Consider the following 17,928-nt stretch of genomic DNA (forward strand, 5'->3'; position numbering starts at 1 on the left):
AGAATTGACTGCCTTTGGCTGGGGTATCTTTGCCTCCTCCTGGTGGCCAGGTTCTTATTTTCCCAAAAGTAATGAATGCAGCTGTGGACTCTTTCCAATGGAAGAAAAGGAAATTATCAGGTAAGCATAATTTATGTTTTTTCATTCGGATAAGGTAGTTATGCGTACTAAGTTTAGGTTCCTCCCTAAAGTGGTTTCGGAAAGGAACATTAATCAAGAAATCGTTATTCCTTCTTTGTGTCCTAACAAAGAATACTATTATACAGGCTATTTACAGACGACTAAGGATTTTCGCCAGTCTTCTGCTCTATTTGTTGTTTTCTCTGGGAAATGCAAGGGTCAGAAAGCTATGGCTTCTTCTTTTTCTTTGTGACTGAAGAGTATAATTTGTTTGGCCTATGAAACTGCTGGACAGCAGCTCCCTGAGAGAAGCACGGCTCATTCCACAAGGGCTGTTTCCTCTTCCTGGGCATTCAAAAATGAAGCTTCTGTGGAACAGATTTGCAAGACTGCAACTTGGTCCTCTCTACACACTTTTTCAAAATTCTATACTTTTTCTGAGGCTTTTTTTTAGGAGAAAGGTTCTTCAATCAATGATGCCTTCCATTTAGGTTCCCTGTCTTGTCCCTCCCTTATCTGTGTCCTCTAGCTTGGGTATTGATTTCCAATAGTAATTAGAGATGATCCGTGGACTCACTGTGTCATTAGAAAGAAAACGAAATTTATGCTTAATTTATAAATTTATTTCTTGACACGGTAAGTCCACGGCCCGCCCTGTTTATTTAGACCTTTTTTTGTGTGTTAAACCTCAGGCACCCCTCTGCACCTTATGTTACTTCCTTTCTCTCTTTTTCCTTCGGTCGAATGACTGGGGTTGGAGGGAAGGGAAGTGATACTTAACAGCTTTGCTGTGGTGTTCTTTGCCTCCTCCTGTGGACCGTGTCAAGAAATAAATAAATTTATCCGGTAAGCATAAATTTTGTTTTTTTAATGTAGCGCTTAAATTCAAATACGCTGAATTGACTGTTTTGAACTGTTCTCCAGTTGGCGCTCTAGCCACCCACACACATTTGTGCGAGTGCTGACTGGAGAACAGTTTAAACTATTAGCTCACAGCAAAAAAAAATACTTTTGAAGTTGGCGGCAGGAGCATGGGGTATTTGAATTTCAGTGATAAAGCGTATCTTCATTACAACTGCTGAAATCCTGCCAGATCTGCTCATACAGAGGAGAAAGTTTACCATCACTTTGATGCAGCTATACAAGACAATTTATCAGGAGATTAAACGTTTGTGCAAAGTAACACAGGCATTCATGTTACACTTGTTTTTTTGGGGTTTAATAAAAGCACAACCTTTTTTTTTCTTTTCTCAAGTGGTATTGGTAGATTATAATGGTCAGATCTAATACACAAGCCCTAGAGAGCAGGGGTACAGCTGCACAAGCAATTGTTTGTGGAATTAGAACTGGTGGAAAGGTCCCCTTACAGGAACCTTGTCTGACTAGTGGTTTGATAAATGGGCAACATTTGTCTGTGCAGGTAAAATCTTTTTTTAGGCCTGGCCTGGATCAATCATCCACTATTTCAATCAGAAAGATCTCCCAAGGTTTTCTGGAGACCCAGCATGCAAAGAAGTCCACTCCTGCCTCCCCGGTGTGGGCACACTTTATTTCAGGTGCCTAGTTTCAAGGACTCGGGATCTGCTTTTGCTACATATGCCTGAGAGAGAGGTTTCTATGATCCTGTTTTGGGACCCAGTCAATGCTTAGGCTTTAGTCTCCTTTGTGGCAGATATAGGAAAGGGACTGTTTCTTCAGTTCCCCTGGGTGAACAGAGTTAGGAGTTTCCTCAAAATTACATTTTGCCCCATATTAGAACTGCAGTCATTGAACAAGTTCATAAACAATCCTACTTCTAGGTTGGAGACTTTAGCCCCTATTTATCAAGGGCTGGCGGACCTGATCCGACACTGCGGATCAGGTCCGCCAAACCTCGCTGAATACGGCGAGCAATACGTTCGCCGTATTCAGAATTGCACCAGCAGCTCACAAGAGCTGCTGGTGCAATGCCGCCCCCTGCAGACTCGTGGCCAATAGGCCGCCAGCAGGGGGGGTGTCAATCAACCCGATCGTACTCGATAGGGTTGATTTCTGGCGATGTCTGTCCGCCTGCTCAGAGCAGGTGGACAGGTTATGGAGCAGTGGTCTTTGAAACACGGGGCATCAAGCTCCAGTCGGAGCTTGATACATATGCCCCTTTATATACTATTCTAGTGCATGAAGGTCCATTTATGTTGATCTGAAGAATTTATATACACATCCTAGTTAAGAGGGAATCACATGAAATTCCTGAGGTTTTTCTTCCTAGACTAGCATTACCAATTTTTCCCTAGGCTTTAACCCCTTCCCGCTCAGACAAAGTTCCGCTGTTAACAAATAAGTAAAAAGTAAAATCATACGATTGTGCCTGGGGGGAAGTGTCTGATGCTAGGCATGCTCTCCAGCCCACAATCCCATTAAGGAAGCGTCTTTGCTATAGTACAGCCAAACCGCTAGGACGTCCTAAGAGCACTAAAGCTCAGTGCAGTTAGGATGGCATAGAACATCCTATGGGTGGGAAGGGGTTAATGTGTACCTACTATTGCCTCAACTTCAGGATCACTCTTGCAACTAGCCCTTAAAGTAATTAAACTGTCACTGCACTTAATCAGACATTAAACTCCAAACTCTTCTTTCATTAATGAGATAGCGCTTGCCATTTTAACCCCTTAATGACCAAGGACGTGCCAGGCACGTCCTACAAAAAGTGTCAGTTAATGACCAAGGAACGTGCCTGGCACGTCCTCTGGGGTTTCAAGCGCATGAAACGATCGGGATCGCTTTCAGGGTATTGCATTGATGCCTCAATATTGAGACATCATTGCAATACCCTTTTTTACCCACCCATGCAGAGAGAGCCTCTTTGCATCGGCCAGTGATGGTGCCAATTGCTTTGGCCCATCGTTGGAGGAACTTACAGATCCTGTCCTTGCGGGGGTGCGCGCATGTACACACGCACAGCTTCACAGAGTGGGAGGGGATAGGGTATTGAGGGAGCAGCTACACTACAGAAAAATGGGTTGCCAGTACCCAAGATGGCGGCAAATAGGTAGAGGGGGAGGATTAGAGAGCTGTATGGGAGGGCGGATCAGGGAGGTTGGGGACTAAAGGGGGATCCATTACTGCAGACTAAATATTAAAAAATAAATGCCTTATTTTAGTACTGGTAGATGGCGGTGGCAAATGTGAGGTGAGGGAGAGATCAGGGGGGTGGGATGTGTCAGGTGGGAGGCTGATCTCTACAATAAAGCTAAAATTAACCCTACAAGCTACCTAATTAACCCCTTAACTGCTGGGCATAATACAAGTGTGGTACACAGCGGCATTTAGCAGCCTTCTAATTACCAAAAACAATGCCAAAGCAATATATGTCTGCTATTTCTGAACAAAGGGGATCCCAGAGAAGCATTTACAACCATTGGTATCATGATTGCACTAACTTTGTCAATAATTTCAATAAGAAATCTAAAATTGTGAAAAAGTTAATGATTTTTTTCATTTGAACGCATTTGGCGGTGAAATGGTGGCATGAAATATACCAAAACTAGTACTAAAGCCCGTGTACACGGGCCATTTTTGCAGTACAGCGGTCCCACCCCTTGCGCTCTCTCTCCCTCCCCTCTTTTGCTCTCTCTCTCCCCCCCTCTTTTGCTCGCTCTCTCTCCCATCCTCTCTCGCTTTCTCTCCCCCCTCTCGCTTTCTCTCCCCCCTCTCGCTTTCTCTCCCCCCCCTCTCTTTTGCTCTCTCTCTCCCCTCTCTTTTGCTCTCTCTCTTTTTCTCTCTCTCCTCTCCCCCTCTCTTCTTCTCTCCCCCCTCTCTTTTTCTCTCCCCCCTCTCTTTAGCTCTCTCCCCTCTCTTTAGCTCTCTCTCCCCTCTTTTGCTCTCTCTCCCCTTTCTTTTGCTCTCTCTCTCTCCCCTTTCTTTTGCTCTCTCTCTCTCTCCCACTCTCTTTGGCTCTCTCTCCCCCACTCTCTTTGGCATTCTCTCTCCCCTCTCTTTTGCTCTCTCTCTCCCCTCTCTTTTGCTCTCTCTCCCCTCCTCTCTTTTGCTCTCTCTCCCCTCCTCTCTTTTGCTCTCTCTCCCCCCCTCTCTTTTGCTCTCCCCCCCCCTCTTTGGCTCTCTCTTTCAAACCCTTTGCTCTCTCTCACGGCCCATGTGGCCACGCCCCCATTGCGGCATACCGCACAGCCATGTCCCCACCGCGGCGCTCCCATCGGCCACGCCCCAACATGCTGTTTTAGCCTTGCGCTGTTCTCTCTGCTGTCAGGAACCAAACGGCCAGGTATGTTTGTCCTTGTGCAGTCTCTACTGCGCATGACTGCATCTGACAAACATACTTAGCCATTTATTATATAGGATGGGCCTAGATCAATACTTTGGGTTGTCTACTAAAAAATATATATATATATATACACATGTAAAGGGATATTCAGCGATACCTGACAGATATCAGTAATACAATGTAACTATCGCTAATTTTGGAGAAAAAAAAGTGGTTTGGAAATAGCAAAGTGCTACTTGTATTTATGGCCCTATATCTTGCAAAAAAAGTAAAGAACATGTAAACATTGGGTATTTCTAAACTCAGGACAAAATTTAGAAACTATTTAGCATGGGTGTTTTATGGTGGTTGTAGATGTGTAACAGATTTTGGGGGTCAAAGCTAGAAAAAGTGTGTTTTTTTTTTCAATTGTTTCATCAAATTTTATTAAAAAAAATTGTAGTAAATTATAAAATATGATGAAAATGATGGTATCTTTAGAAAGTCCATTTAATGGTGAGAATAACGGTATATAATATGTGTGGGTACAGTAAATGAGTAAGAGGAAAATTACAGCTAAACACAAACACCGCAAAAATGTAAAAATAGCCTTGGTCCCAAACGGACAGAACATTGAAAAGTGCTGTGGTCACTAAGAGGTTAATCAAGTTTCTAGTTTACTTCTATTAAAATTTTCTTTTTTCTCTTGGTATTTTTAGTTGACAAGCAGGGATATAAGCTCAGGAGCATGAATGTGTAGGGAGCACTATATGGCAGCAGTTTTGGAAGATTATCCATATGCAAGAGCACTAGGTAATAGCACTATTTCCTGCCATGTAGTGCAACAAAGCATACCATGGGAATGTTTAGACTTGACCGATATGCTATTTTATTGTACGATAACAGACATGTTGTGTAATTACAATGGGTTTACTGTCCCTTTAATTTCTTAACTTCAGTGTGACACTAAAACCATGAGCTCTGTTACTATTTTCTAGGCATGCCCTGACACACCGTGGTAGTAATGCTTGGGGAGGACAATTGGTAGTATGGGATCCTAGCTACAAGCATGCAACACTTCATGCGAAATGGAATCTTAAACAGACTTAGGGGCCGAATTTTCAAAGTGCGAGCGGACATCGATAAATGCCAACAGCATACGCTGTCTGCATTTATCACTGCACAAGCATTTCTAATGAAACGCTTGTGCAATGCCGCCCCCCTGCAGATTTGCGGCCAATCGGCCGCTAGCGGGGGGTGTCAATCATCCCGATCATATCTGATCGGGATGATTGCTGTCTGCTGCCTCAGAGGTGGTGGACAAGTTAAGGAGCAGCGGTCTTAAGACCACTGCTTCTTAACTCCTGAAGGCTCATGCAGAAATAGATACATTTGGCCCCATTGACGGGTTGATAAATCGACCCCTTAATCTGTATATGATATTAATTACAAATGTCATGATGGTGCCCATTGGTAAATAAAATATATTTAAAGAATAATTGAAAATGTAGCACATCTAAATGGTACACAGATCACCACATTCCAGCAAGCTTCCTACCTTTTGTAAAGCAGCATCAATTTCCTTCTGTTCAAACTGCATACGTTGTAGTTTTTGTTCCTCAATTCTTCTCTGCTCCTCTTCTTCTCTGGCTTTAGCCATTTGTTCAAATCGTTGTTTCATGTTAACTTTGTGTGAAAATGGAGCATGACTTTTTATTACTGGCCTGACATCCACATCTTCCTCCTGAAATGCACATTAGATATGCTACATTTACATTACAAAAACTTTATAAAAATATTTAAAGGGTCATGAGACATACTTTACGTTCTGATAGAGTATACAGTTGTATATTTATATCTGAAAATTGTGGATTTTCCAGTCCTTAAGACAAAAAAAGCAAGTGCAAGGTCTCACAAGCCTAACTGCTACATATCTTCTCCTAATTTGTAGTTTATACTTTATGCTCAAGTCAAGACAATCCAGACTCAAGTCCAGAATGGCCCCTCCAAATAAGTAAAGTCTTGAGTAGAGTTTTATCATTGCCAAATAATTGCAGAAAACAAGGTGGTGTTCTGTTTTAATAGTGTTCCAACTTTGCTGTTTAATTTTTTAATCTGTTGAAGCTAGGGTTGCCAGTTGTGCTCCATAAAAATACCGGACAACCTGTAGATGATGGGGCATGGGAGGTAAGTGGGGTAACCCCAAAAGATCAACCTTCATCTACACCCATGATGTATATTTCTTTCATGTAATAGACAAGAGTCCATGAGCTAGTGACCTATGGGATATACAATCCTACCAGGAGGGGCAAAGTTTCCCAAACCTCAAAATGCCTATAAATACACCCCTCACCACACCCACAATTCAGTTTTACAAACTTTGCCTCCTATGGAGGTGGTGAAGTAAGTTAGTGCTAAGAATTCCACGTTGATATGCGCTTCTCAGCATTTTTGAAACCTGATTCCTCTCAGAGTACAGCGAATGTCAGAGGGACGTGGAGAGTATCACCTATTGAATGCAATGGTTTTCCTCACGGGGATCTATTTCATAGGTTCTCTGCTATAGGTCATAGAGATTCATCTCCTACTCCCTTTTCAGATCGACGATATACTCTCATATTCCATTACCTCTACTGATAACCGTTTCAGTACTGGTTTGGCTATCTGCTATATGTGGATGGGTATCTTTTGGTAAGTATGTTTTCATTACTTAAGACACTCTCAGCTATGGTTTGGCACTTTATGTATTTATATAAAGTTCTAAATATATCTATTGTACTTATATTTGCCATGATTCAGGTTTCAGTATATTTCCTTTTTCAGACTGTCAGTTTCATATCTGGGAAATGCTTTTTTTATGAAAATGTATTTCTTTCCTGGGGTATAGTCTCTTTTTCAAATTGACTGTCTTTTAAATTTGCGGGCAGAATTAGGCTCGCGAGGGCGCAAAATGCCAAAATTTATTGCGTCATTTTTTGCGCACAATTTTTTGGCGCAAAGTTACGTTCATTGACGCAAATTTGTCATTTCCGGCGTCTTAGTTGACGCCGAGTCCTTCACAAGGTTGTTTCATCTATGATGCGAGTGTGTCGTTTTTTGGACGTTTTTGGTGCCAAAAAATATTTTTATGTTTGTTGTGCCTCATACTTGGCGCCAAATATTTTCATTATTTAAGACCCCATTCCTATTTGCCTCTTGCCTTTTTTTATGTCAGAGGGATATGCTGTTTGCATTTTTTTCCCATTCCTGAAACTGCCATATAAGGAAATTGATCATTTTGCTTTATATGTTATTTTTTTTCTCTTACATTTGCAAGATGTCTCAATCTGATCCTGTTTCAGAATTCACTGTTGGATCCCTGCTGCATGATAACAGTTCTGCCAAAGCTAAGTGCATTTGTTGTAAACAAATATCTCTTAAAGATATTGTTGAGTCTGCCCTAAAAGAAGGTATACTTCTTAAAAAAGAGAGGGATTTCTTGGTGCCTGACGAGCCTAATTTGGCATTTTATTACCATCTGCCAAAGATACACAAAAACTCCTCATGCCCACCAGGTCGACCAATTATAGCGGGGATAGGCAGTTTAACCGACAACGTATCCTCATACGTTGATCACTTTCTGCAGAAATATGTCCGGGGTCTCGAATCTTATATTCGAGATTCCACAGACCTCCTTAAGAAATTAGAGGGATTTAATATCACATCTGACATGTTATGGATCACCTGTGATGTTCAGGCTCTGTACTCAAATATTGCACACAATTTGGGTTTGGAGGCAGTGTCTGAATTTCTGGACCAAGATTTTTATCTTTCCTTTAACCAGAAAGAGTTCTTATTACAGCTAATCTCTTTCATCCTGGAGCACAACTATTTTGTGTTCCAGGATGAATTCTTTCTCCAAACCAAAGGTACTGCCGTGGGTACCAGGTTCGCCCCTAGTTATGCGAATTTGTTTATGGGTCATTTTGAAAACCAATTTATCTATGACTCCCAATTTGGGGCGAGCCTGGTATTCTATGGCAGATACATTGACGATCTGATATTTATATGGAGGGGTGATGAGTTATCAGCTACCTCTTTTGTAGAACACCTGAATTCTAATGACAGAGGCCTGACTTTCACTAGTTCAATAAATAATAAATCATTTGTATACCTGGACCTTAACTTAAGTTTTAATGAAGGTAAGGTGACCAGTACAACTTATTTTAAGACGGTTGACTGTAACAGCTATCTGGATTTCAAAAGCTGTCACTTTCATGCTTGGAAACAAAAACACAATTTATGCTTACCTGATAAATTTATTTCTCTTGTGGTGTATCCAGTCCACGGATCATCCATTACTTGTGGGATATTCTCATTCCCAACAGGAAGTTGCAAGAGGACACCCACAGCAGAGCTGTAATATAGCTCCTCCCCTAACTGTCATAGCCAGTTATTTGACCGAAAACAAGCCGAGAAAGGAGGAACCACAGGGTGTATTGGTTACTGTAGTTTAAATTTAAAAATTACTTGCCTTAAAATGACAGGGCGGGCCGTGGACTGGATACACCACAAGAGAAATAAATTTATCAGGTAAGCATAAATTGTGTTTTCTCTTGTAAGGTGTATCCAGTCCACGGATCATCCATTACTTGTGGGAAACCAATACCAAAGCTAAAGTACACGGATGAAGGGAGGGACAAGGCAGGAACTTAAATGGAAGGAACCACTGCCTGTAAAACCTTTCTCCCAAATATAGCCTCCGAAGAAGCAAATGTATCAAATTTGTTAAATTTTGAAAAAATATGAAGCGAAGACCAAGTCGCCGCCTTGCAAATCTGTTCAACAGAAGCCTCATTTTTAAAGGCCCAAGTGGAAGCCACAGCTCTAGTGGAATGAGCTGTAAACCTTTCAGGAGGCTGCTGTCCAGCAGTCTCATAGGCTAAGCGGATTAAGCTTCTTAGCCAAAAAGAAAAAGAGGTTGCCAAAGCCTTTTGACCTCTCCTCTGTCCAGAGTAGACAACAAACAAAGCAGATGTTTGACGAAAATCTTTAGTAGCTTGTAAGTAAAACTTTAAAGCACGGACCACGTCCAGATTGTGTAACGCAAGGATGGAACCACAATCTCTTGATTAATATTCTTGTTAAATACCACCTTAGGTAAGAACCCAGGTTTGGTACGCAGGACTACCTTATCCATATGAAAAATCAGATAAGGAGAATCACATTGTAAGGAAGATAGCTCAGAGACTCTACGAGCCGAGGAAATAGCTACCAAAAAAAAAAAAGAACTTTCCAAGATAAAAGTTTGATATCTATGGAATGAAGAGGTTCAAACGGAACTCCTTGAAGAACCTTAAGAACCAAGTTTAAGCTTCATGGTGGAGCAATAGGTTTAAACACAGGCTTGATTCAAACTAAAGCCTGACAAAATGCCTGAACGTCTGGAACATCTGCCAGACGCTAGTGCAAAAGAATAGACAGAGCAAAAATCTGTCCCTTTAAGAAACTAGCTGACAATCCTTTTTCCAAACCTTCTTGGAGAAAAGATAAAATCCTAGGAATCTTGACCTTACTCCATGAGTAACCCTTGGATTCACACCAATAAAGATATCTACGCCATACCTTATGGTAAATTTTCCTGGTGACAGGCTTTCGTGCCTGTATTAAGGTATCAATAACTGACTCGGAGAAGCCACGCTTTGATAAAATCAAGCGTTCAATCTCCAGGCAGTCAGCCTCAGAGAAATTAGATTTGGATGGATGAAAGGACCCTGAAGTAGAAGGTCCTGTCTCAGAGGCAGAGACCATGGTGGAAAGGATGACATGTCCACTAGATCTGCATACCAGGTCCTGCGTGGCCACGCAGGTGCTATCAGAATCACCGATGCTCTCTCCTACTTGATCTTGGCAATCAGTCGAGGGAGCAGAGGAAACGGTGGAAACACATAAGCCAGGTTGAAAGACCAGGGCGCTGCTAGAGTATCTATCAGTGTCGCCTTGGGATCCCTGGACCTGGATCCATAACACGGAAGCTTGGCGTTCTGGCGAGACGCCATGAGATCCAGTTCTGGTTTGCCCCAACTGAGAATCAGTTGTGCAAATACCTCCGGATGGAGTTCCCACTCTCCCGGATGAAAAGTCTGACGACTTAGAAAATCCGCCTCCCAGTGCTCTACACCTGGGATATGGATAGCTGATAGGTGGCAAGAGTGAATCTCTGCCCAGTGAATTATTTTTGAAACTTCTAACATCTCTAGGGAACTTCTTGTTCCCCCTCGATGGTTGATGTAAGCTACAGTCGTGATGTTGACCGACTGAAAACTGATGTACCTCAGAGTTGCTAACTAAGGCCAAACCTGAAGAGCCTTGAATATCGCTCTTAGTTCCAGAATATTTATTGGAAGGAGAGACTCCTCCCGAGTCCACGATCCCTGAGCCTTCAGGGAGTTCCAGACTGCACCCCAACCTAGAAGGCTGGCATTTGTTGTTACAATAGTCCAATCTGGCCTGCGAAGGTCATACCTTTGGACAGATGGACCCGAGATAGCCACCAGGGAAGAGGATCCCTGGTCTCTTGGTCCAGATTCAGTTGAGGGGCCAAATCTGTGTAATCCCCGCTCCACTGACTGAGCCTGCATAGTTGCAGCGGTCTGAGATGTAAGCGTGCAAACGGCACTATGTCCATTGCCGCTACCATTAAGCCGATTACTTCCATACACTGAGCCACCAAAGGGCGCGGAATGGAATGAAGAACCCGACAGGAATTTAGAAGCTTTGATAACCTGGACTCCGTCAAGGTAAATTTTCATTTCTACAGAATCTATCAGAGTCCCTAGAAAGGAAACTCTTGTGAGTGGGGATAGAGAACACTTTTCCTTGTTCACTTTCCACCCATGCGACCTCAGAAATGCCAGTACTACGTCCGTATGAGACTTGGCAATTTGGAAGTTTGACGCCTGTATCAGGATGACGTCTAAATAAGGGGCTACTGCTATGCCCCACGGCCTTAGGACCGACAAAAGTAACCCTAGAACCTTTGTAAAGATTTTTGGGACTGTAGCTAATCCAAAGGGAAGAGCTACAACTGGTAATACTTGTCTTGAAAGGCAAACCTGAGAAACCGATGATAATCTTTGTGTATCGGAATGTGAAGATAAGCATCCTTTAGATCCATTGTAGTCATATATTGACCCTCCTGGATCAGTGGTAGGATGGTACGAATAGTTTCCATCTTGAACGACGGAACTTTGAGGAATTTGTTTAAGATCTTTAGATCCAAAATTGGTCTGCAGGTTCCCTCTTTTTTTGGGAACCACAAACAGATTTGAGTAAAAACCCTGTTCCTGTTCCTCCTTTGGAACTGGATGGATCACTCCCATAACTAGGAGGTCTCGTACACAGTGTAAGAATGCCTCTCTCTTTATCTGGTTTGCAGATAATTGTGAAAGGTGAAATCTCCCTTTTGGGGGGGAAGCTTTGAAGTCCAGAAGATATCCCTGGGATATAATTTCCAACGCCCAGGGATCCTGAACATCTCTTGCCCACACCTGGGCGAAGAGTGAAAGTCTGCCCCCTACTAGATCCGTTACCGGATAGGGAGTCGTTCCTTCATGCTGTCTTAGAGGCAGCAGCAGGCTTTTTGACCTGCTTACCTTTTTTCCAGGTCTGGTTTGGTCTCCAGACCGTCTTGGATTGAGCAAAAGTTCCCTCTTGTTTATTATTAGAGGAAGTTGATGCCGCACCTGCCTTGAAGTTTCGAAAGCACGAAAATTAGACTGTTTGGCCCTAGATTTGGACCTGTCCTGAGGAAGGGCACGACCTTTTCCTCCCGTGATATCAGCAATAATCTCCTTCAAACCAGGCCCGAATAGGGTCTTCCCCTTGAAGGGAATGTTAAGTAGCTTAGATTTTAAAGTCACGTCAGCTGACCATGATTTAAGCCATAGCGCTCTGCGCGCCTGTATAGCAAAACCAGAATTCTTAGTCGTTAGTTTATTCAAATGAACAATGGCATCAGAAATAAAATAATTGGCTAGCTTAAGTGCTCTAAGTTTGCCAAGTATGTCATCCAATGGAGTCTCTACCTGTAAAACCTCTTCCAGAGACTCAAACCAGTATGCCGCAGCAGCAGTGACAGGGGCAATGCATGCAATGGGCTGTAGGATAAAACCTTGTTGAATAAATATTTTCTTAAGGTAAACTTCTAATTTTTTATCCATTGGATCTAAAAAAGCACAACTGTCCTCGACAGGGATAGTAGTACGCTTTTCTAGAGTAGAAACTGCTCCCTCCACCTTAGGGACTGTCTGCCATAAGTCCCGTGTGGTGGCGTCTATTGGAAAACATTTTTCTAAAAATAGGAGGGGAAGAGAACGGCACACCTGGTCTATCCCATTCCTTATTAATAATTTCTGTAAACCTTTTAGGTATTGGAAAAACATCAGTACACACCGGCACTGCAAAGCATTTATCCAGTCTACAAAATTTCTCTGGCACTGCAATGGTTTCACAGTCATTCAGAGCAGCTAAAACCTCCCTAAGTAACACGCGGAGGTGTTCAAGCTTAAATTTAAATGTAGAAATATTAGAATCAGGTATCTTTCCTGAGTCATTAACATCACCCACTGACTGAAGCTCTCCTTCCTCAGCTTCTGCATATTGTGAGGCAGTATCAGACATGGTTCTTAAAGCGTCAGTATGCTCTGCATTTTGTCTCACCCCAGAGCTATCTCGCTAACCTCTAAGTTCAGGTAGTCTGGCTAATACCGCTGACAGTGTATTATCCATGACTGCCGCCATGTCTTGTAAAGTAAACGCTATGGGCGCCCTAGATGTACTTGGCGCCATTTGAGCGTGAGTCCCTTGGGCGGGAGTCAAAGGGTCTGACACGTGGGGAGAGTTAGTCGGCATAACTTTCCCCTCGTCAGATTCCTCTGGTGATACATTTTTTTAAAAACAGAATATGATCTTTATTGCATAAAATGAAATCAGTACATTTGGTACACATTCTAAGAGGGGGTTCCACCATGGCTTTTAAACATAATGAACAAAGAGTTTCTTCTATGTCAGACATGTTTATACAGACTAGCAATGAGACTAGAAAGCTTGGAAAACACTTTAAATCAAGTTAACAAGCAAATATAAAAAAACGGTACTGTGCCTTTAAGAGAAACAAATTTTGTCAGAATTTGAAAAACAGTGAAAAAATGCAGTAAATCAAACGAAATGTTTACAGTGTATGTAATGGGCTAGCAGAGCATTGCATCCACTTGCAAATGAATTAACCCCTTAGTTCAAAAAACGGATCAAAAAAATGAAATAGACGTTTTTTTACAGTCACAACCAACTGCCACAGCAAGCTGTGGTCCTACCTTCCCCAATAAACGACTTTGGAAAGCCTTTGAGCCCTTTAGAGATGTCCTATAGCATACAGGGGACTCCTGAGGGAAGCTGGATGTCACAGTTTGTAATTTTAACTGCACCAACTGTAACTTTTATACTATAACAGTGGAAAGCCTCAGTAAAACTGTTTCTAGTCAAAATTTAAGCCAGCCATGTGGAAAAAACTAGGCCCCAATAAAGTTTTATCACCAAAGCATATATAAAAACGATTAAACATGCCAGCAAATGTTTTATATTGCAATATCATAAGGGTATTACCCCTGGGAGTAAGCATGATACCAGTTGTTATTAAATCACTGTATTCAGGCTTAACTTACATTAATCCGGTATCAGCAGCATTTTCTAGTGTTTTCCATCTCTAGAAAAAATTATAACTGCACATACCTGATAGCAGAATAAACTGCACGCCATTCTCTCGCTGAAGTTACCTCATCTGTGTAATCCCCTCAGACATGTGAGAACAGCAATGGATCTTAGTTACAACCTGCTAAGATCATAGAAACCTCAGGCAGATTCTTCTTCTATTTACTGCCTGAGATAAAATAGCACAACTCCTGTACTATTTAAAAATAACAAACTTTTGATTGAAGAAAATAAACTAACTATATTTAACCACTCTCTCCTACAACATCCTAGCTTGTTGAAAGTTGCAAGAGAATGACTGGCTATGACAGTTAGGGGAGGAGCTATATTACAGCTCTGCTGTGGGTGTCCATTTGCAACTTCCTGTTGGGAATGAGAATATCCCACAAGTAATGGATGATCCGTGGACTGGATACACCTTACAAGAGAAATGTACCATATGGTCAGTTCAAACGTATTCGCCGTAACTGCAGCACGTTATTTGACTATGATTCCCAAAGTCATGTCTTGAAGGAACGTTTTTTGGAAAAGAACTATCCACTTAGTATTATCGATAAAGGTTACAGAAGGGCTAGATTAGATGATAGGAATGGGTATTTTACCAATTCAAACAAACACTCGGGACAAATAACTAATAATTTTAATGAAAATCCTCTTTTTATAACGCAATATAATTCTAATCATGAACTGATTAGAAATGTTCTGGCTAAACATTGGGACATTTTGACTAAGGATCCCATTTTGGGTAAGTCGATAGGTACCAAACCAAAGGTTGTCTACAGGAGAGCTCCCACATTAAAGACTCTGCTAGCTCCTAGCAAGATAGTTAAACATAAGAGACAACCAGTTCTCACAACACCTAAGCCTAATGCACCAATTTTTGGCTCATTTAGGTGTAGAGCTAGCAGATGCAAGATGTGTCATTCGATTGACACCAAACAAAAAACTTTTCGATCTAATATTACCAATAGATCATATTCTATCATTGGTCATGTTTCCTGTGCATCAACTTATGTTGTATATCTACTTACCTGTTTGTGTGGCATTCAATATGTGGGCCGAACCTGTAGGCGGTTCAGCACAAGGTGGTCTGAACATAAATGTAACATGAGGAAGAATTACAAGAACCATAGTGTCTCTAGACACTGTAACACCATGCACAATGGTGATACTAATTGCTTCTCTGTGACCCCTATAGAACATGTACCTAAATCCTATATTTATAATAGGTATTTTAGATTAAGACAAAGAGAAACATATTGGATCCATGTTCTGAAATGCATGCATCCAGATGGGTTAAATTTGTGTATTGACCTAGAAGCCTTTCACTAACCAGGGTTAATCACTAGAGCCTTGTATCAGACTCCCAACCCACCATTTCAACTTTCATTTTAGCACCTAGTTTAGCCAGTGATTAGTGATTTGTAACATATTTGATTTAGTATTATAGTTTTTCCCGTCTAGTTTAGTTATACTACTAGTAGGTTGTCTTTAGGATCCAGATATTCATTGGACATGTAATGCCACTATATATGTCCCTCTGATTTTTTGTTGGTCTCTCTAGTCTCTCCCCTCCATAATCTACCTTTCCTATATGATTATGTTGTTTTTTTCCCACCCCCTTATTTTAGCATTTATCATTTAACCTCCTTCTATCTAATAAGATTGGACTAATGGCATTTAATCTCGATATTTTAATAGTGCCATTCAAGTTACTTATCACTTTCCCCTATTATAGGTTTTAATGATACTCGGATATTATGATATCTTGATACTTTTTAAATATTTATATTAACCGATTTTTACAATTACAATTTTAATCTTTGAATGATCAAATACATTAGTTTTTAAATATGTTTCATGTTTTTTTAGGAATATTTATTATTTGTATGATATGCATGTTATTTACTTCTGTATGGATAGATTAATTATAGATTAATTATTGCTGATCCGGAATGTTACAAATGTATTTCCAATTTGTGAGCATGTCATTATTTTGCTACCAGTCCATCCTCAGCTCTGGCTCCTTGGACACCTCCCACTATGATTAACATCGTATCACAATGTTCTCTCTATACGGAGGTGTGTCAGCAGCTGGAGCTTTGTGATTGGTCCAGGTGTGTTTTAAATAGAGCAGGTACACCCATGTATTAGTATCAGCCTGATGAAACGACTATATGTTGAGAAACGCGTTGCTGGACGCATGTTTTTATCTGTTTATACTCAATAAATATATCCTTGAGTATATCACACCTGCCTGACTTCCATTCTTGTTGCCGCTGGTGCAATTTAGTTTTGTTCCTCATTATCTCCTCGGAGGTCCGTTGTGCTGAGTTTCCATCAATCCCATTGGCTCCCCTGCTGGGTCTACTCTGACGCTGCCTGCTGAGTGACGTTTGCCTCCAGCGTATTGAGTGTACGCTTGTCTGACGGGCGACTTTTGGTTCCGTCCTGCCTGTCTGGGTATACGTTTGTACCGCCTCTCTTGTGAGTAATACTCTGTGGGGGGTCCGCTTGTTTTGTCTCCTTCTGTTGCTCAAGACGATACTTGTCCCATGAGGCGCCTCTTCTATCTGTCATCCACAGGTTCCCGATGTTCATCTTATACTTCTAAGAGAGCTGCCTGGATCGTTGGTCGCTGAATCCGCCTTTTATCTACACGCTGTGATCATTTGCGCACTTCCATAGAGACTCCGCTGTTCTCTTTCCTCTTGTAAACTTGTGGAGATTATACCTCCAGCTGTGGTTTGTAATAGTTGTCATGATAAACTTTTACATGCAGAAAATGTATCCATCAGTAGTAGTTCATTACCTGTTGCTGTTCCCTCAACATCTAATGCACAAGATATACCTGTAAATTTAAAAGAATTTATTTCTGATTCTATTCAGAAGGCTTTGTCTGCCATTCCGCCTTCTAATAAATGTAATAGGTCTTTTAAAACTTCTCATAGAGTTGATGAAATTTCAAATGACCGGCAACATACTGATTTATCCTTCTCTGATGAGGATCTATCTGATTCAGAAGATCCTGCCTCAGATATTGACACTGACAAATCCTCTTATTTATTTAAAATGGAGTATATTCGTTCTTATTAAAAGAAGTGTTGATTACATTAGATATAGAGGAAACTAGTCCTCTTGATATTAAAACTAGTAAACGTTTAAATTCTGTTTATAATAACCTGTGGTTATTTCAGAGGTTTTTCCAGTTCCTGATGCTATTTCTGATATGATTTCTAAAGAATGGAAATAGGCCTGGTACTTCTTTTATTCCTTCTTCAAGGTTTAAAAAAATTGTATCCTTTGCCAGCAGTTAGATTGGAGTTTTAGGAAAAGATCCCTAAAGTTGATGGGGCTATCTCTACTCTTGCTAAACGTACTACTATTCCTATGGAGGATAGTACTTTTTTTAAAGATCCTTTAGATAGGAAACTTGAATCTTATCTAAGCAAGGTTTATTTATATTCAGGTCATCTTCTTAGGTCTGCAATTTCTTTGGCTGATGTTGCAGCAGCTTCAACTTTTTGGTTGGAAACTTTAGCGCAACAAGTATCGGATCATGATTTGTCTAGCATTGTTAAGTTGATTCAACATGCTAATAATTTCATTTGTGATGCCATTTTGATATCATCAAAATTGATGTTAGATATATGTCTTTAGCTATTTTAGCTAGAAGAGCTTTGTGGCTCAATTCTTGGAATGCTGATATAACTTCTAAGTCCAGATTGCTATCGCTTTCTTTCTAAGGTAATTAATTATTTGGTTCTCAGTTGGATTCAATCATTTCAACTGTCACTGGGGGAAAGGAGTTTTTTGCCTCA

The 17,928-nt window shown here is 41.1% G+C and overlaps 1 protein-coding gene across 1 annotated transcript in view; it reads right to left on the minus strand.

Moving 5' to 3' along the window:
• The window catches only part of NEXN (nexilin F-actin binding protein), a 187,902-nt gene that overhangs the window by 48,976 nt on the left and 120,998 nt on the right, over window positions 1–17,928 (minus strand). Inside the window, 1 exon segment of the mRNA XM_053693184.1 lies at window positions 5,919–6,104. Coding sequence (XP_053549159.1) covers window positions 5,919–6,104 — 186 coding nt within the window.

Source organism: Bombina bombina, chromosome 10 (assembly GCF_027579735.1).
Source record: "Bombina bombina isolate aBomBom1 chromosome 10, aBomBom1.pri, whole genome shotgun sequence".
NCBI classification, from domain to species: Eukaryota; Metazoa; Chordata; class Amphibia; order Anura; family Bombinatoridae; genus Bombina; species Bombina bombina.